This window comes from Drosophila arizonae, chromosome 4 (assembly GCF_054131065.1).
Source record: "Drosophila arizonae isolate 15081-1271.41 chromosome 4, UAZ_ARI_1.0, whole genome shotgun sequence".
Lineage (NCBI taxonomy): Eukaryota > Metazoa > Arthropoda > Insecta > Diptera > Drosophilidae > Drosophila > Drosophila arizonae.
The window spans coordinates 13638581-13655930 of NC_142924.1; the positions used below are offsets into that span (position 1 = coordinate 13638581).

At 36.2% G+C, this 17350-nt stretch overlaps 3 protein-coding genes across 9 annotated transcripts in view; 1 reads left to right on the top strand and 2 right to left on the bottom strand.

The window, feature by feature from the left end:
* On the top strand, window positions 1–1298 carry kri (uracil phosphoribosyltransferase krishah). 3 transcript variants are annotated; one of them, XM_089468768.1, is made up of 3 exons: window positions 1–348; window positions 410–942; window positions 1147–1298. In XM_089468768.1, the coding sequence occupies exons 1-3, from the start codon at window positions 122–124 to the stop codon at window positions 1155–1157; spliced, it is 771 nt and encodes a 256-aa protein (XP_089324894.1). In that variant the 5' UTR covers window positions 1–121; the 3' UTR covers window positions 1158–1298. The 3 variants fall into 3 exon arrangements, 2 of the variants coding, with proteins under 2 accessions (XP_089324894.1, XP_017863737.1); XR_016270056.1 differs by having other exon boundaries at window positions 2–348; window positions 410–1036; XM_018008248.2 differs by having other exon boundaries at window positions 2–348; window positions 410–1298.
* On the bottom strand, window positions 1212–2263 carry mad2 (mitotic arrest deficient 2). Its single transcript, XM_018008249.2, has 3 exons — window positions 2024–2263; window positions 1782–1928; window positions 1212–1711 (listed from the first exon to the last, which is right to left on the bottom strand). The coding sequence occupies exons 1-3, from the start codon at window positions 2094–2096 to the stop codon at window positions 1302–1304; spliced, it is 630 nt and encodes a 209-aa protein (XP_017863738.1). The 5' UTR covers window positions 2097–2263; the 3' UTR covers window positions 1212–1301.
* Window positions 2264–2538: 275 nt separating this feature from the next.
* Window positions 2539–17350, bottom strand: part of vn (membrane-bound neuregulin protein vein) — a 35906-nt gene continuing 21094 nt past the window's right edge. Inside the window, exons 2-6 of one of the 5 annotated variants that reach the window (XM_089468765.1) lie at window positions 7699–7876; window positions 7482–7609; window positions 7105–7213; window positions 5700–5803; window positions 2539–2757 (exon numbers count right to left, since the gene is read on the bottom strand). In XM_089468765.1, coding sequence (XP_089324891.1) covers window positions 2690–2757; window positions 5700–5803; window positions 7105–7213; window positions 7482–7609; window positions 7699–7876 — 587 coding nt within the window. In that variant the 3' untranslated portion in view covers window positions 2539–2689. Of the gene's footprint in view, window positions 2758–2822; window positions 4004–5699; window positions 5804–7104; window positions 7214–7481; window positions 7610–7698; window positions 7877–17350 lie in introns of those variants that run through there. The other 4 variants (XM_018008242.2, XM_089468762.1, XM_089468763.1 and 1 more) reach the window with 4 other exon arrangements.

The following is a 17350-nucleotide window of genomic DNA, read 5'->3' on the forward strand; positions in this document are numbered from 1 at the left end:
TCGATACGAATATAATCGCTGCGATGAATCGATACATCGACACACTTATGCTGGCACGCTAGCAAAACAAAGCTGGCAAATTGATTTCCAGTTTTCAATTGCAATTTTTAGTCAAAAAGTAATGTGCACCGGATCGCCCAGCAGCAATGGCTCGCAAGCTGAAGAGAGCAGTGAAAATGATAACCAACAAGAACAGCGATCATCTACGGAACAAGAGCCAGAACAGATTCAGAGCACTGCAATCGTATCGTGCACTCCCGAAGAAGTGCTCGCCGATTATGGTGAAAATATAAAACTGCTTACATTAAACTCCCAAGTTGCCGAGCTGCTCACTATTATACGCGACAAGTAAGTATCTGTTAATCTAAATTGGAACTCGATTAACAATTCATATTTACATTATACACAGAAATACTACGCGAAGCGACTTCAAATTTTATGCAGACCGGCTAATACGGCTCGTCATAGAGGAATCCCTCAATCAGTTGCCCTACACGGATTGCGATGTCGAAACTCCAACGGGTGCCATCTATGAGGGTCTGAAATATCGCTCCGGCAACTGTGGTGTGTCCATCATACGCTCCGGCGAGGCCATGGAGCAAGGATTACGCGACTGCTGTCGCTCGATTCGAATTGGAAAGATCTTGGTCGAATCGGATGCCAATACACATGAGGCACGCGTCGTCTATGCACGGTTTCCCGATGACATTGGCAGTCGCCAGGTGCTGCTCATGTATCCAATCATGTCCACGGGAAATACTGTACTGAAGGCTGTAAACGTACTGCGAGAGCACGGCGTGCCAGAGAAATGCATTATATTGTCGAATCTGTTCTGCACGCCCGCTGCCGCTCGTACCGTGGTTACTGCGTTTCCCAAAATGAAGATTCTCACTTCGGAGCTGCATCCGGTGGCGCCCAACCACTTTGGCCAGAAATACTTTGGTACTGACTAGACTACGTAGCCACAACATTAAAAAGAAAGCAGAGGCAGCGACAGCTCCTAGAAAAATTGACGACTAAGTTCTGCTTAGGATAGGTAGAGTTGGTTATCTTGTCCATCCCAACCAAATCCTATTTAGTCCTACTAACCTATATTTTGTTAAATATGTTTAGTTTTCTTACTAAAACTTCTCTCTCCTGCTCTAGATGTCATTTAAATCGGAGGAGGAGAAGGATGCGGAGCTCAACTACCATTGAAATTATTAGCCCCATTTCATAATTGGCTTTTGATATAATTCGCAAATATGTGACTTAACTTATGTAAATAGAAACAAAATAAATATTAAAAATTTATCATATCACTAGGAGCTCATTTTATAATTGACCACCGTGTCAACCTTGTGCAAGCCCGTGGAGAACGAACGCAACTGCACCGCCTGTGCGTTCTGTATAAATACAGCGCCAGTCTCGTCCCACTGTGCAGGTATCTCAGTGTTTTGTAGGGTATGGATCATCACATCGAAGGTGCAAATGCAATCAAGCAAAGGTAGATAGCTAACAGTTGCTGATATCTGCCGCATCACATCTCTAATCTCGTTTTGTATGCGGCTCAGCTGTTTTGATGAAGTCTGCTTGCTGGGATCCTTGCCATCGCTATCGCCATCTCCAACTTCCGCTTGCATCTTAAAGTCCCAACATTCAAGAACTTCCTTAGTATGCGCATTCGTAATGACCATTGAAATTTTGTTAAGCATATTCTTCGAAAGCCATTCTACAGGTTAATGATAATCAGTTGTTGCTTCAAGTCGTTATAAATAAATATAAAATTTAATTAAGCTAACCTTCAGTTTGTTTCAAAACATTCTGCAAAAATGTTGTGATCTTCGGATCCTTGGACATTAGTATAGTCAAACCATATTGTTGCGTGCTATCAAAGTTCTCGGCTGGGTAAATACCACGTTGGAATAATATCGAATTGATGCCGTATTCTAATTTTGCAAATAAATAAAGGCAGGACGCCATTTAGATCGCGCTTTTTTATAAGCGTCGTTGTTGCTCTTGTTGTTGGTGTTTCTATACTTACTTAAGTACTCGACTATTATTTGGGCTGAGCCTTTGAGCGTGATACAGTTCTTCGTTGCTTGAGTTGTTGACATATTGGCCAGCGATCTTTATTAGAATTGACAATATCAAACTTTTTATATTTTAGCCGCTATTTTTTGAAGATCTCTTTACAGTTCGTTCTTGAACTAACTAGCAGGGTTCACAGAATCAGTCACGAAGCGACACGTTTAACTTGTTCACTAGTTCGATATATATGAAACAGTTGTCAAAAAAATACCAAAAGTACACTTGATATTTGAAAACGCTACATTTTTAGCGCCAATAAAACTAGAATGAAAATAATATTTAATAGCCCCTATATTATATTAAGAGATCTCAAATGATTTTATTGTATTGTATCGCAAAATATATATTGTCAACAATTTCGTTCTTGAATGAATCAGTCAGTTTAGCAGTTCATAAGCACGATAGGCGAATGATTAGACCTAGTCGATAAGTTTAACTGGTACCGAAAGTATCGAATTTAATACCAAGCTTTTGGCGCAATACAAATATAATTCAAAAATAAAATTCATAGCCAGCGTTATTCTTGCAACAATTATATGTATTTTATTAGCCATATTTAAATTATTTTTAATCATGAGATCCATGTTTTCTACAAAAATGAATTTTTGCATGACAGAGCTTATTTCGCATTGCTTCTCATCCAGCGGTTGCTTTGATTATTGCCAAAGGCCATATTGTAAGTCGAACCTGTCGAGAAATCAAGTATATTCTTAATTGCGATTTATTTTATTCCATTTTTAGAAACAAAAGGCCGAAAAAAATAAAAATCAATAGTATTTTTGTTTTTGTTGTTTCATAATTGTTGTAATTGTTTAGCTATAAATAAAAATTTAATAATAATAAAAGAAATAAATTTGTAAATTGTGAAGTGTTTGCAAATTTTTAATGACATTTTTTTCTTACGCATCGTTTTTTTTTTTTTTTTTCAATTAAAATTAAACTTAACATAGTATTTTTGGTATAAATCTTTCAATAATTAAATTAAAAATTTTCACTTAAGTTAACTAAAAATAATCTCTTCATCCAACAGAATTACAATTTCTTTTCTCAACATATACATAAAAAAATAATTAAGCTTGCATTTTACATTACAATTAAAAAGAAACTATAAAATGGGAAATAACTGAAAGTTTCAAAATTAAGTATTTATGTACGAGTACTTAGATAATAAAGTTTTAAATTATTATTTCATAAAATACAAAATAAATTATGGTTAAGCTCTTTTCTTTTTTTTTTACGATTTTATAACTTAGTAGAAATGTACATGAAACTTATTGTGAATTATAACGAATATAGAAATATATATATAGATATATAAATATATGTATATGTATATACATGGTTTATTACAAGTTCATGCTATATATGATTTATATATTTATATATGGATATTATATATATATATATATTCATATATGTCTATGGTACAACAACAAAAGCGCAACAATTTCAGTGTCAGGGTCAATCGCTATTTTTCTTATATTTCATTATGTAATTTGTTAATTTTTTTTTTAGTTCTCACAATACAAAGTAAATAAATTCCGATTGCAATTTTCATACAAAAAATTCTGTCACCGTGCACAAACGCCAAAAAGTACAAGAAATTTTCAGTCTGCAGCAGTTTAATTTGTATTTGTTTTGAAGTTATTAAATTTAAATTTTCTTTTTGTAGTTGCAAGTAATTTTGGTAAATTTTTATCAAGTTTCAAAGTCTTCTAAATTTTATGTGTATATGTGTGAGTATTTGTGTGTGTGTGTGTGGCAACAAATTGTAGAATTTTTTAAACATAATACTAAAAAAAATTACATTTGTCGGCGTTGGAGTGCAGGGAGTTTTTGTTTTTGCTTTTTTACTTTATTTTAATAAAAATTCTATGCATTAAAATAGTTATTATTTAAGGTATGTTTTTGGCCGTAGATTGCAACACATTATCTGTGAAGAGATTAAATCATAAATAAAAATTAAAAATTAATTCATTTTTCTCTTAATTGTCGTTGTTGTTTTTTTCATAATTAACTGCCCTAATACCAAACAAATAGACAAAAATACTAAAATGAACTAGCGCTCAAAACAGATTCCGTTGCGAACCAAACAAGTTTATTCATGCATGATTTTTAAATAAAGCTTCTCTTTTGCGTTATGTAGAAGTAATTAAATTAAAAAGTAGGAATACAAATAGTGGAGCAGAGGTAAACCAAAACAAAAAACAGGTAAGGGGAAGAGCGCAAAAGATTAGTTAATAATTATTATTGATAAACAACCACCAGATAAATAATATTGTAAGGAGAGCGTATGATATGTTTTTTTTATTTTTTATTTTTTTTTTGTTTGTTTTTTTGTTTTTTTTTTTTTTTTTTTGGGGGGTTTTGGTTTTGTCAAAATCTACAGCCAAAGTGTTAATATATTGTTTCATAGTAAAAAAAAAAGAAAATAAAATCTATGTACGTGTACTAATGAACTAAATTAATTGCAAAGAAATAATTATTGTTATTCAATGAAGTATCATGTCGTTACATCGCATCGAGTTTTTTTTTATATTTTTTATTATTTAAATTTTTTGTTTGTATGTTGCAAACTACAAAAAAAAAAAATTTAATTTATCGAAAACAAAAAAAATTTCGGTGAGTGCTTTTTCGGTTTTTTATTGCGGTGACTGTACTTTGGCGAAAGCTATTTGATAGGCTGAATAGGGTTGCCATATGTTGCAAAGAGTAACTAACTTAAGAGAGCCTCTGTTTACTGTTATATTGTTATCGTTATCGTTATATGTATATAGGTATTCCATATGAGTGTAGGCTGCGCCAATTGAATGATTCGACAAGTATATTTCAGTATTTGGTAGGTATTCTGTTGTCTATGTAATTATTGTTGACTGATTTTGAGTCAAGTGAGTTGCATTCTAATTTAATTTTGTATTGATTTGTTTGGTTTTGTTTTTTTGTTTTTTGTTGTTGTTGTGTAAATGGAAAATCAAAATTTGTATTTCTTTTTAACATTTACTTTATAGAGAATATTTGTTTAAGCTTTTTTCGTTTAAATAAAAATAGTTTTGTCTATATGTAATAACTATTTAAAATAAACCTTCTATAGCACCATTTGTTTTTATTCGCATTATAATATATTAATTGTTTATTTTTTTATCAATTTTAGTTTAGTTTAGTTTGGTTTTTATATAATATTATTTTCATTAAAAAAAGAACAAACTTTTGTTAGATTAAAGACTTTGCATTGTTGCTTTTTGGAATGTTTTTTCTAATAAAAAAAAAAAAAAAGAAAATAGAAGATGAGCTCAAGTACTGGATAAATGTTATGAAAGTGCCGTAAGGAGGTAATGAGATTTTGATTTTATTGAATCTTAGGATTTGATTGAATTTCCTGGTATACTCTGTATTTGTACTTTGCGTGTGTATGCTTGTGTGAGTGTGTGTGTTATCAACTATATTTGGTTTATACATGTATGTGTTATTCGATATACTATAATCATTCTCTTTAAAGATTTGGTTAACTGAAAAATATTTGTTTTTATTTGTATTTTATTAATATTTTCTTAGTTTTTATTTGTTTTTGGATTTGGTTTATCTGTAACTCGGTCTAAAACAATCGATGCTATAGAAGTGCCTATTTTAGCAGTAATACCCTCCATAATACTCGTTGCCACATTTGGGATTATTGATGTACGTACTGTCGGGATCAGCGTACTCGCAGCGCTCCCCATGGTATCCATCCGCGCAACTGAAAGTTCAAACACACACAAAAGAAAGAGAAAGAAGATGCATAAGTTAAAAATTGAATTGTATTATTATTGATATTATATGCGATGCAAACACTTTAGATCTTTGCCAAAAAAGAAAGCGAAAAAAAGACAGAATTAAGTATACAGCACATTTAGATGGCCATGAACCTTGTTCCAGCATTTCCCTCACATAACTTAAGTATAAACAGAGGCAACAGGGAAAAAACAGCATCAAAAACGAAGCCAGCAAATTTAATTAACAATCTCTTACTCTTATTTTTTTTTACTCTCTCCTATATATATATATATATATATATATGTTTTTTAAATATATTTTTGCAAGTCTAGCACTTAAAACGAAAATGGTTTTCCACCGACCAAAAACGAAGGAACAAAAAAAAAAAAAAAAACAAAAAAACAAAAATTCAGAAAAAAAAAACTAGACAGAACGTTGCAGTTGGGCGTAATTGACTGCATAATACTCGTTCAGGATATTCAAAATCTATATTTTCATTTCAAAGAGTGTTTTAGGATGATCCTAAATCTAAAGGAGAGTTTATTAAAGGAGCTTAACTTTTTTTCTATCTTGGGAAGATTAACTCTAAGCTGTAATTGATATTGTTTTCTTTACTCAAAGTGATTTGACCACAATATCGCATAAGAATACCGTCTCGCTCAGACAGACAGTTAGCAAGACAAACATTGCTTAAAAGGCAATATACTCTTTTCACTAATTGAAGGAGAGGCGCCGAGTACAATGCGCTTTTTGGGGGCTGCGAGTGAATGGAATTGGATTGGTTTACATATACAAGTAGATATATGCGTCTTGCATACTCACACATACAGAGACGCACACAGGCACATACACACACACACACGCAGAACGTGGATAATGTATAAAACGAGGCGCCGAAAGACATTATTCACATTGCTAAGAGTGTGTGTGTGTGTGCGAGTGTGTGTTAGTGTGAGTTCGTGGAGTTCTGATCCTACAGTTGAGAGAAATTTTCACTCGTTCGTGTAATGCGATGCCAAAATAAAAAAAAAAAAAAAAAAACAGTTTTACTCAACAGTTTCTCAAGTGCTGCGCCTCAGCAGATCTCTAAACGGACTTTATCAGCTGTCACAGGTTTTATCACAGTGCAGCCACTTGACATTGGGCTCGATATAGAGCGAGCGAGAGAGAGAGAGAGAGAGAGACAGAGAGAGACAAAGAGGAAGGGGATAAGTGCGGGAGAAAGCAGATGTATGGGGAGTAAAATAGATTTTAGGTCAGTCGATGTTACAAATCTCAACTTACTTGCAATATAACTGATTTATTTCCAATAATAATCTGCAGCTGCCGCCATGAAAGCAATAATTCTCATCACATGGTTTTCCCTGGTTGTGATAATCCGATCGAAATGGAACTATAAGAGAATATATGAATATGAATATGAATATGAATATGAATATATAGATATAGATATAGATATGTAATCAGAATTGAGTCATCCACTCTGTTGCTTTACAAGACAACATGCATGGTTTGTCGCCTTCGAATGTGGCCATAAATTAGAAATGAATTGGAGCGCCAGCCAAAACATGACAGACGCACATCAAAAAGCCAGAAAGATCGACAGAAAGAGAGAGCGAGAGAGAGAGAGAGAGTGTGTGATAGGCTGTTGAAGGTCTTACCTGGATGGGCATTGATCATGATGCGTCGCTTGTCGATCGTATTGCTAACTTTGTTCTTGGCACGGCATTCGTATTTCCCCGCATGGATGGAGCTGTTAAAGTGGGGCACAATCAGCTGGGAACGTCTTCTGCAAGGCAAACGAAAGATCGAAAGACACATATATAGAGAATTATTTAACACGCACACACACACACATTCGACAGAATTGTGGCTCACTTGTGATGCTTGAATTTATAAACTTGGTGTTTGCCATTTATTGACTTGTCGTCCTTGAACCAGGTCACCTTCGGGGGCGGCTGGCCCTCCACTTTGCATGTGATGCGCAGCTTCGCGTTGTTAGCTATTGTCGCATTATTTGGCTCAGTTGTTATCGATATGATCGATGCGTTCTGTGCTGTAAGAACAACAAAAAAACCCATAACAAGTTTAAACATAATTCTTTGAATTTTACCCAATATTTAGTTTATATTTAGCTATAGGGAGAAAGAGAGAGATGTCTAGTGAACGTATCTTAAATTCTAATTAATTCGAGATTGTTTATGCGAAAAAAGTTGAAAATCGTTTGTGCCGAGCCGCCATAAACAACATATCGTCTTAGAAATTAATGAAATTCTTTTTCCACTCTTTGCTTTTTATAAGTTCTTTTTATTTGCATTTTATGGACGTCGCGTCTGCACAAATTGTTCAACATTTTGTTGTTAAACGTAAGTTGTTTATGATGAACTTTGCGATCGTAAATATCAGAATATGACGTGAAATCATTTTCAAGGACTTACCACATGCACTAGATATACATAAATATATGATGTATATAATTTGAGTTTAGTATGGGGTAGTACTACACAAGTGTGTATAGGGATATTGAAAGAATATTTTCATATAGGCAAGGCTCGAGTGGGATATGCAGATAAGAAGTATAATAGAAGATATTAAAATAATCTTATTGTATGATTTATTTAAGAGTTCTTTTGTATTGATTAATGATAGTAAATATTTTATTATATAACTGATTTACTATATATACATAAATATATATATTCATTGAAATATATAATATATAGTTGAAATTGTTTCTTTTCAGAATCATTTATTCGCTGCACGTGCTCGTTGCATTGTTAGCTCATACAATTGATGTATGCATGTATATGTTTTAGCATTCGATTTATATTTAAGTTTTGCCTAATTAACGCATGTTGCACAAATCAGCCAATTGCAGATGGGCCAATCGTTCAGTCGGGGAGCGATTGCCAAAAAGTCTCCCTCGCACTCTGCCGACGCTGAGTCATAAGTGTCGACAATTTGGCAATGAAACTGTTGGCCCACTTGCCACGCCCACAATACAATGTGACAGCAAATTGGCTTTACTTAAATTAGCCGGCATCTCACGTGTCTGGGCGAAAGGGCGGGGGCGGGGGCGTGTCTGAAGGGGCGTGCATCACATGATAATTGCGTATTGCGTGAATGAATGAATCATTTGAACAACCAAAAAGAGAGACAGGGAGGGAGTCAGATTGAAGTGAGAGCGAGAAAGAGAAAGAGAGAGACAATTGGTCAATTACCAAGTATTTTCTAACAACAATTTTCTATTTTCTATTCTCAATTCTGAATTCTTTTTTTAAATGCATTTTTTAAGCATTGCATGAGAACAGAATTTCTTATTTATTTTATTTTTTGCATGATTATGCAACTCACGCGAATTTTTCCAGCTAAATGAATAATCATAATGATAATTATAAAGAGAGAGAGAGAGAGAGAGAGAGAGAGAGAGACGTCTGAATATGTACGTATATACACATATAGATATATGCTTTCTACTATATATACGATATATAATATCTGCTTAAATCACTGAGCTCTATTTATATATTCAACGAGAATTTTGATTTGATTTAATGCTAAGCGAATGTTAATTTATGCGTCTCTCGCGTGGCTCGCTTGAAAGGAAAATGCTGCTAAATATTAATTCTATAAAATGTTGTTATATATTTAAACATAATTTATTGTTTATAATTTATGAATTTTTAGCGTATTTTTTGTTGTGGCCAATGCGACGGCCCATAAAACCGCATTTTAATTGTGCGCGTCACTTTCTCACGCTCCCAAATCGGTTGGCGGCGGCTCTCTACTCTACTCGTCTCTATGCCCGTCCCTCTCGCGCGCTCCCTCCCTCCAGCAGACGCTGTCTCTTTCGCGCTGAGCTGTGAAGGAGCTACATGCCGAATAATTCGACAGAGAAAAAAGCAACTCACAAATGGCTATGGACAGAAGGCGATTAAGAATTGAAGGCAGCACGCAAACAAGTTGACAATTGTCATGCCCAAAAGTACCCCGCCTCATCGAAAAGGGGGCGGAGCGGGGATGGGCAGTGGGAGGGGAGCGACTGCCCCCTCTTCGGCACGCAGTTGCCGGTCGAAGCCTTTTCAAGTTTTTTTTTGCTTTGATTCACACACATATATATATTTTGATATTTATTAATATTTTTTCTTCATAATTTTTTTTTTTTTTTTTTTTTTTTTTTTTTTTTTTTTTTTTTTTTGTGTATTTATTTTGGCATATCATTTCAGTTCTTTGTTATTATGTCTTAATTATGCGCTTAAAAGATGATTATCGAAGTGCTTTGGCGGTTGAGTATGCCATGATATGGGGGCAATCCATTGTGGAATACACTGAGAAAGCTAGTTAAAAGTCAAGCAACTCGAAGAGAGGCCGTGCAACCTGATATGAATATAAAATACATATAAAGCTGTTTAATACCTTTCTCTAGTTGTAAACTCTTAAAAATTAGTTTTACTCAAATTCAAAGTTCTGTATTTCAAATTGCTATAATTTTTAACTGCACGTCAAATCTATGAGAACCACAGAGAGAGGCCATGAAACTTGATATGAATATTAAACAGTTCATTTCGAAGTGTCGATTGCTTCTATTGCTAACAACTGTTAACTGCCTGTGAATTGTAGCCTGAGATTTGCAAAGAGAGGCCCTGAAATTGGATATGCGTGCAATTATTATTATTTTGTTTTAAATTATTTTGCTGGCAGAGCTCATTGGCCTCTTAGGAAGATGCTGCTGGGTTGTTTTTTGGCTGTCTGTGCGTCAACACTACGTCAAAGCCGCAGCTGCTGTCGCGCCGCGCTTCCGGAAAAGTCTGGCATAACAACTGCGACAACTAGGAATCGAAAATAAACGGAGAGGAAACGCTGCCAAAGCAGACGCAGGAAAACTGTCGTCGTTTTGGCTGCTGCCTGTCGACGATTTTAGCACACAGGAGATGGCGGCGACGTACTCGCATTAAAATAACTTTTCACAAATATGTATATATGTATATGCTCATACATATATATATATGTATATATGTAAGTGTGCATATGAAACATAATAATTTTTCACGTTTGTTTGTTTTTGCTCAACTCAAGTTTTTGTGCGCTTTTCCTTCAAGCGTGACGCCTCAATGATTCATGCAAATCCATCAAAAAGGAACAGACCGAGAGAGCGAGAGAGAGACAGAGAGACAAAGAGAGAGAGAGACTGTGGGCGACTGAGGGAGATAGACAATGGCGACAACATGTGGTTTTAGCAATGGACCGGTGCCAGCAGAGAGGTAGGGTGACTGCGAATCGTTACGTTTATTAAGATTTTATTGAATTAATAAGCAAATTGCATGCGACACGCTGAGTGGCGCCATCTGTCGTCCAAATTGCATTCAATTTGCATACACGAATGTACTTACTATGTATGTATGTATGTATATGTTTGTATACTACTATATCATTGTTCTCAGTGAGCTTAAATTCCCAAAGATTTCACTTAAGCCAAATTAATGAAATGTGCAATGTGAAATGTTACTTATTTTTATTTTATTTTTTTAGCTCTTAAAAATATGAATTTCGAATTTCGTTGTCGTGCGCTGAAAGACATTTTATTTTGGCAGCCCCTCTCCTACTCGCACTCTCTCTTTCTGTCTGTCTCTCTCTTTCTTTATGTTTGACCCACATTCGTTGGCAACAGCAAACGGAAGTTTTTCTTGTTGTTCTCCAACATTTTACGTTGTTTTTCCAAAAAGTAGATGAAAAACGAAAACTTTGCCCGTTCTTCTGCATTTTCTTAATGTATATCTACATATTTATATATATATTTATATTTATATTTTTGTCAACTTTTGGTTATTTATGCTTTTGTGTGCGAGCGCTCGTTATTTATTTGATAATTTTTGATTCATTTTTATTGGCGTTCGGGCGACATTGTGTCATTCCTCGATGCCTCGACTAAATAAATAGAATACAAGTCAAGTGATTTATTGCATTGGTCATAAAGCGGCGTTTGTATGCGCACATTATCTTATTTGAATCGGATATCTTTTACAATTGCTGGCAGCGGGTCTAGCACGCGCCTTAAATAGGCGCTGGAATTTCGGGGGAACTTTTGGTTCAGCTAACTGAGACTTTATGGGGGACTGAATCCCTATCTCCCCCTCTCTCTCTCTCTCTCTTTCTAGCTTTCCCAGGTTGTCCATAAAATATTATGATATTTGCATATGAGTGTGCAATTGCTCTGATAAGATCCACTTGAGCTGCGAGCATTAAACATTATGTATACGCCCAGTGGGTCGGGGACTTGAGTGAGTAAACTAATTATTTCATTTGTTGTTGTTGTTGTTACCGTAATCAGGTTTGGGTAAACATCGATTATTTAATACAATTAGTGTATTGGGGTATCAAAAAATAAAACCAAAAGCAAATACAACAGTTAGATTAGATAGCTATTGCTACTATAGGTAGCAGCAGCATAGGTATCGCAGCTCGACTTTGATTTCTATGACTTGTCATTTTGACATAATAAAGCAATAACAACAGCAGCAGCAAGCAAATTATGTTGTAGCCAATGCGAAATTCAGGCCAGAGAAAAGAAAAAAGTGAACAAGTTCTCGCGGATGGCCTGGCAAATGAATGGCCGGCACGTGTGGCCAAATGTTCGCAGCGGGCAAAACTAATAAAAAGAATGAAAGAAAAATAGCAACTGAAGGGAAATAGCAAACAGCACCAGCAAAAGCAGCAGCAACAACAACAACCACAACAACAACAACGAGAACTTAATGTATGCACGATGATTGTCGCCCGTTGAGATCTGTCGATTTTTCCATGTTTGTTTGGCGCATTTGCTTGTTTATTTGCACGTTGCGTATACGCAATGTGATTTCCTTTGAAGCAACGACCGCGACTTTCACGTCGAGGCTGCGCGCTGTCAACGTCTGATTGCTGCTGACAACTCAAGCAAATAGACAGCCATAGAGACAACTAACTACGGCAAGTGCTGGCATATGCAAAAATTGGTAAGCCCCATTGGCATCAAGGCTGGCATTTACCCAGTTAGACCATTTAATCAGTGTAGATAAGCGATAAGTCGCAGCAAAGGCAAATACTACTGTTATTCCTATTCTCTTTTTCGCTGGGCCACCCTCTCCCTCTCTCTCTTTATATTTATATCTGTCTCTGTTTCTGTCTGCGCTGGCACTTTGCTTTGAACTTCGTCTCGTTTTTTACGCCTCGTCTTCTTCTATAGACGGCCCCATATTTACTTTTATATATATACTATATATGTATGTATATGTATGTATATATTTTTATAACACTGGCTGCCCCGTTTAATTAAGTCAAGTGAGTGCCGCAGTTGCTGCCTCTAAATGCCAAGAAAATCAGCGCAGCTGCCACCTTCTCTGCCTCTGCCTCTGCCCCTGTTTCAGCCTCTGCCTCTGCCGCTTGCAGCTATTGCAGTTGCAGTTGCATTTGTTTTGTTTATTTGATTCGATTTGATTTGCTTTGCCTTTTGCTTTGTTTGTTTCTTCCGTCCCTCAGCTGTTGCTCTTTCTCTTTCTCTCTATCTCTAACTCTCTCGCTCTATATTTTTGCAGTGAATTTGCTGAATCTTTACTCCCAGCTGCTGCAGCTAACTATCTATTTACAAGCCATACTAAGCATCATCATCATCACCATCATCATCACCTTCGTCGTCGTCATAAGCAGCACGCTCTATACTTGAGTTTTCTAGCGGCATTTGTTATCTTGGCGCATAGTTTCTCACGTTCTGCTCTGACTAATGCCAAGCGCTGCAGGTGGCTTATCAAAAATCGCAGCTGCCGCTGATAAGCAAAGAAGAAGAAGAAAAAAGAACTTGTAATAATAATTATGCTCTGCTCTTTATACTAAGAGTCGCTGCCAATGAATCATTAGCTATGCTTCACAATATCATTCATTACTCCCAGCTATCTCGTCGCCAAATAGAGAAAACAAATTCTAGATACATTCGAGTGATACTTTATACGCTTATATCTATCGTGAAATTCTTAGCATGTGAAACACAGCACTCAGCTTGAGAAGAGAGAAAGAAAAACAAATGACAAGTGAAATTGGAAAAGCGCTGCCAACAAATCTTGAACCTGAACATATAGTATCTGAAGCACTTACGAGTGGTATAATAATTGCTTAATATTCCCCTGGCGCAATATTTGCGATGAGTGAAGCACGTGCTCAACATTTTGAGTGCCTCAGGCAAACAGTTTATAGATTAGAGCCGCAAGCACCTCAGTTCACCTCACCACATTCTATAGGGGCGAAAATTACATATAAACAGCCTTTTCTTTGAATTCAAAATTTGCAAAATATCTACAATTTGAGTAAAATTTATGAGCAAGGCAAACAAACAAATTCTATTCAATTTAAATCAAGTTATACAACTAAAGAAAGTCAGAGACTAAAGTGGAATTTTGATTGTTTTTGACTAGAAATTTTATCAATTAAATTTAGATAATGTAAACAAATAATATATATTTAGTTAGGTCAAATAGTTTTTATATGAATAGAAATGAGGATGAGAAATTAAACTAAATAATAAATATAGTTAATTTTATGAATATTTATATAGATATAAATATATGAATGAATTTATAATTAAAATTAAAAAATATATATACAACATATAATCAAATATTTTATATATAACTATTATATATATTTATCTGATCACGTGTGAGTACAGCTTAATTAGCTTGTAATTAGTTGCATAGCGTTATCAAAGTCAATTGGGCTCTGACGCTGGCGCTCAGGCAAACAATCAGACAGACAGTCAAACAAACAAACAAACGAACAAACAAACAAACACAGCAGCAGACAGGCAAAGTGACAAATCCAACAATTGATTTATTCTCGCTGTTTGCTGTAAACGAGTTTTGATAAAAAGTTCAAAAACCGAAGAAAATATCCGACACAAATTTTCCGTGACGTGATTTGAAAGTTTGTCAACTGCCAAAGTCGATGACGTAGCAACAGAATTTACCGCTACTGTTTGTTCTTTCTGCTGTTGTTGCTGTTGTTGTTGTTTGTACCCACCTCTTGGCATGTTTTTCCACAAAAACTGTCAAAATGTTATGCAAATATTTGATGGTATTTTATGTAAATCCTGTAGATATTTCTGCTCATGCATACATCTCTGACGAAGATATTCTAGCTAATGTGTAACTGCATGCATGAGTGTGTGTGAGTTTGTGTGTGTGTGTTTGCGTGTGCCTGTTGGGGGCGTGTGAATAAAAACAATGCGGCAGTGATAATGCTGATAAGCGCCGTACACATAAAAATTATGTATAATTGCTTGTTCGATTTGAGCGAGGGCTGCAGCAAAAGTTCAGGGGAATTTCTCTATGTGTGAAATACTTTAAATTTAAATTATTTAAATTATATTAAATTATTTTATGTACAAAATTCCATTTGTTAGTTATTTATTTCCCAAGACTTCTTAATATAGACAAATACATTTTAAAGGTATTGTTGTTATTTTTTTTAAATTTATTTATTTATTAATTATATTTTCAATTTATACCTTTTTATTTGTATTATTTTTTCTTCTAGTTATATTTTTATTATTTAATTTTTTAATTTTTAATTTTACTTATTTTAAATATGTTATAGCGTATTTTAATATATATATATTTTTTTAGTTTTATTTTTATTATTTTCTTTTATCAGCTAAATTCATATTTTCCTTTAGTTTATTTTCCGGCAGCCCTGTTAGATAATGGCCTTAACTACGTCACCAGCATACCAACCCATATGACATTTGAGTATATGAGCAAACACACGCACACACACACACGCAGACAGTCACTCGTACACACACACTCACTCGTGCACATAGACAGCTACACAATCACGCACTTGTTGGCGACAGCGTGTGAAAATCTACACAAATGCATTGAAAGAGTTTTATTTTTCATACATACATATATATATATATATATATTCTTTTGGTCATATTTAACATCTTTGTTGTGTTTATTTATTTATTTCGTTTGTTTGGCTAAAAGATTTGCTGAAGGCCACGCAGCTGTCCAGATATTATTTTCATCTCTCCCACTGCAGGCGCGTTGCGCTTATCTCGCATTGTTGTTGCCGCTGCTGTTGTCATGAGGTTTTTTTTGATTGCATGGGCCTGGGCCTAGGCCTGGGACTGGGACTGGGCCTAAGCATGGGCATGGGCAATGCCGAAATGCAACTGGGCAAAAGTCGTTTTATGCCAATCGTTTGCCACAATTTAAATGTCTGCGGCGGCTGCTGCTCATCAGCTTTGCTGTTGTTGTTGTTGTTGTGGTTGAGGCTGGCGCACAAAGCGCCTGATTGCTGATAGCCATCAACAGCAGCAGCAGCAACGGCAGGAGGAGCAGCAGCAACATGGACAACAACGACGACGACGACGACGACGACGATTGCAATTGTTTGGCAATGACAGAGCGCACCTCCCAGACGGCCGTAAAGCAAACAAGCCATAATTAAGTTGCACTCGAGCAGAGGCGAAAGGCAAAAGGCAAAAGGCACAAGCTGAGGAGTTGCAGCTACTTCTGGCTGTGACTGTGACTGCGACTGTGGCCTTTGCTGGTGGCTTAGTCGTTCACTAAGTCAGTGAGTCAGGCTGAGCGAGCGAGCGAGCTAGAGAGATAGAAGAGGGAGAGGGAGAGCGAGAGGCGGTTGTCGATGATCTTAATTCCATTTAAATCGATCAATTTCCACTGACGACATTATTTTTGCATGCCCAGCCCAGCCCAGTTCGGTTCGCAGTCCACAGTCCACAGTCCACAGACAACAAGCAGGCAACGTCTTGGCCGGTTTGAGTCAGCGTCTTGGGTTACGTGGGTGAGCTGCCAACAACAAGTGGAATGACTAAGCGCTCTCTGCAGGCTGCAGTCTGGCTCTGTGGGGCTTATCGCCCGTTTGTAGATCGGGACGCGCCCTTTTTGTTAGTGCTGCTCTAAAAATAGCCGCAAGGCTGTTAACTTGGCCAGAAGCCCATGAATATCATCATTCAGAGCAACATCATTATGTTCGTCATAATCAACAATTGTTAATCTAGAGCAAGTCCATTGCCAACAACAGCAGCAGCAGCAGCAACAACAAAGGCAGAGCCAGAGCCAGAGCCAAAAGCAAAGTCAAACTTAACCCAATTTTCCCGGCCAACTGCCGCATAAGGAAAATGAGCACATTACAAGAAAACGAGCTGCTGCTGCTGCTGGTGAAAAGTCGCTACCAATGTCTTCACACACACACACACACACAGGGGCACTGCTCTAGGTGAGCATCATCTTTGGACACGTTGTGGGATTCGGGCTGACACTGACATTTGTCAAGCGGCGCATCCTTTTTGGCCAAACGCTGCAGCAGCAATGATTCTCTCTCGCTTTTCGTTCGTAATCAGCGTGGGAAAATCAGCGCAGACGCGCCCAGCTCAAAGACTTCCATATCAATTGCAATGAGCGAGAGTCAGAGAGAGTGAGAGAGAGAAAGAGAGAGAGAGAGAGAGAAAGACAGGGGGTGAGAGGGGGGGGGAGAG

Bases quoted from the DNA above. Each gene is read 5' to 3' on its own strand.
- mad2 (XM_018008249.2), bottom strand. From the start codon at position 2,096: ATGTCAACAACTCAAGCAACGAAGAACTGTATCACGCTCAAAGGCTCA. The intron at 1,929-2,023 runs GTAAGTATAGAA...TTGCAAAATTAG, and splicing joins AATAATAGTCGAGTACTTAA to AATACGGCATCAATTCGATA. The intron at 1,712-1,781 runs GTTAGCTTAATT...ATTAACCTGTAG, and splicing joins TGTTTTGAAACAAACTGAAG to AATGGCTTTCGAAGAATATG.
- kri (XM_089468768.1), top strand. From the start codon at position 122: ATGTGCACCGGATCGCCCAGCAGCAATGGCTCGCAAGCTGAAGAGAGC. The intron at 349-409 runs GTAAGTATCTGT...CATTATACACAG, and splicing joins CTCACTATTATACGCGACAA to AAATACTACGCGAAGCGACT.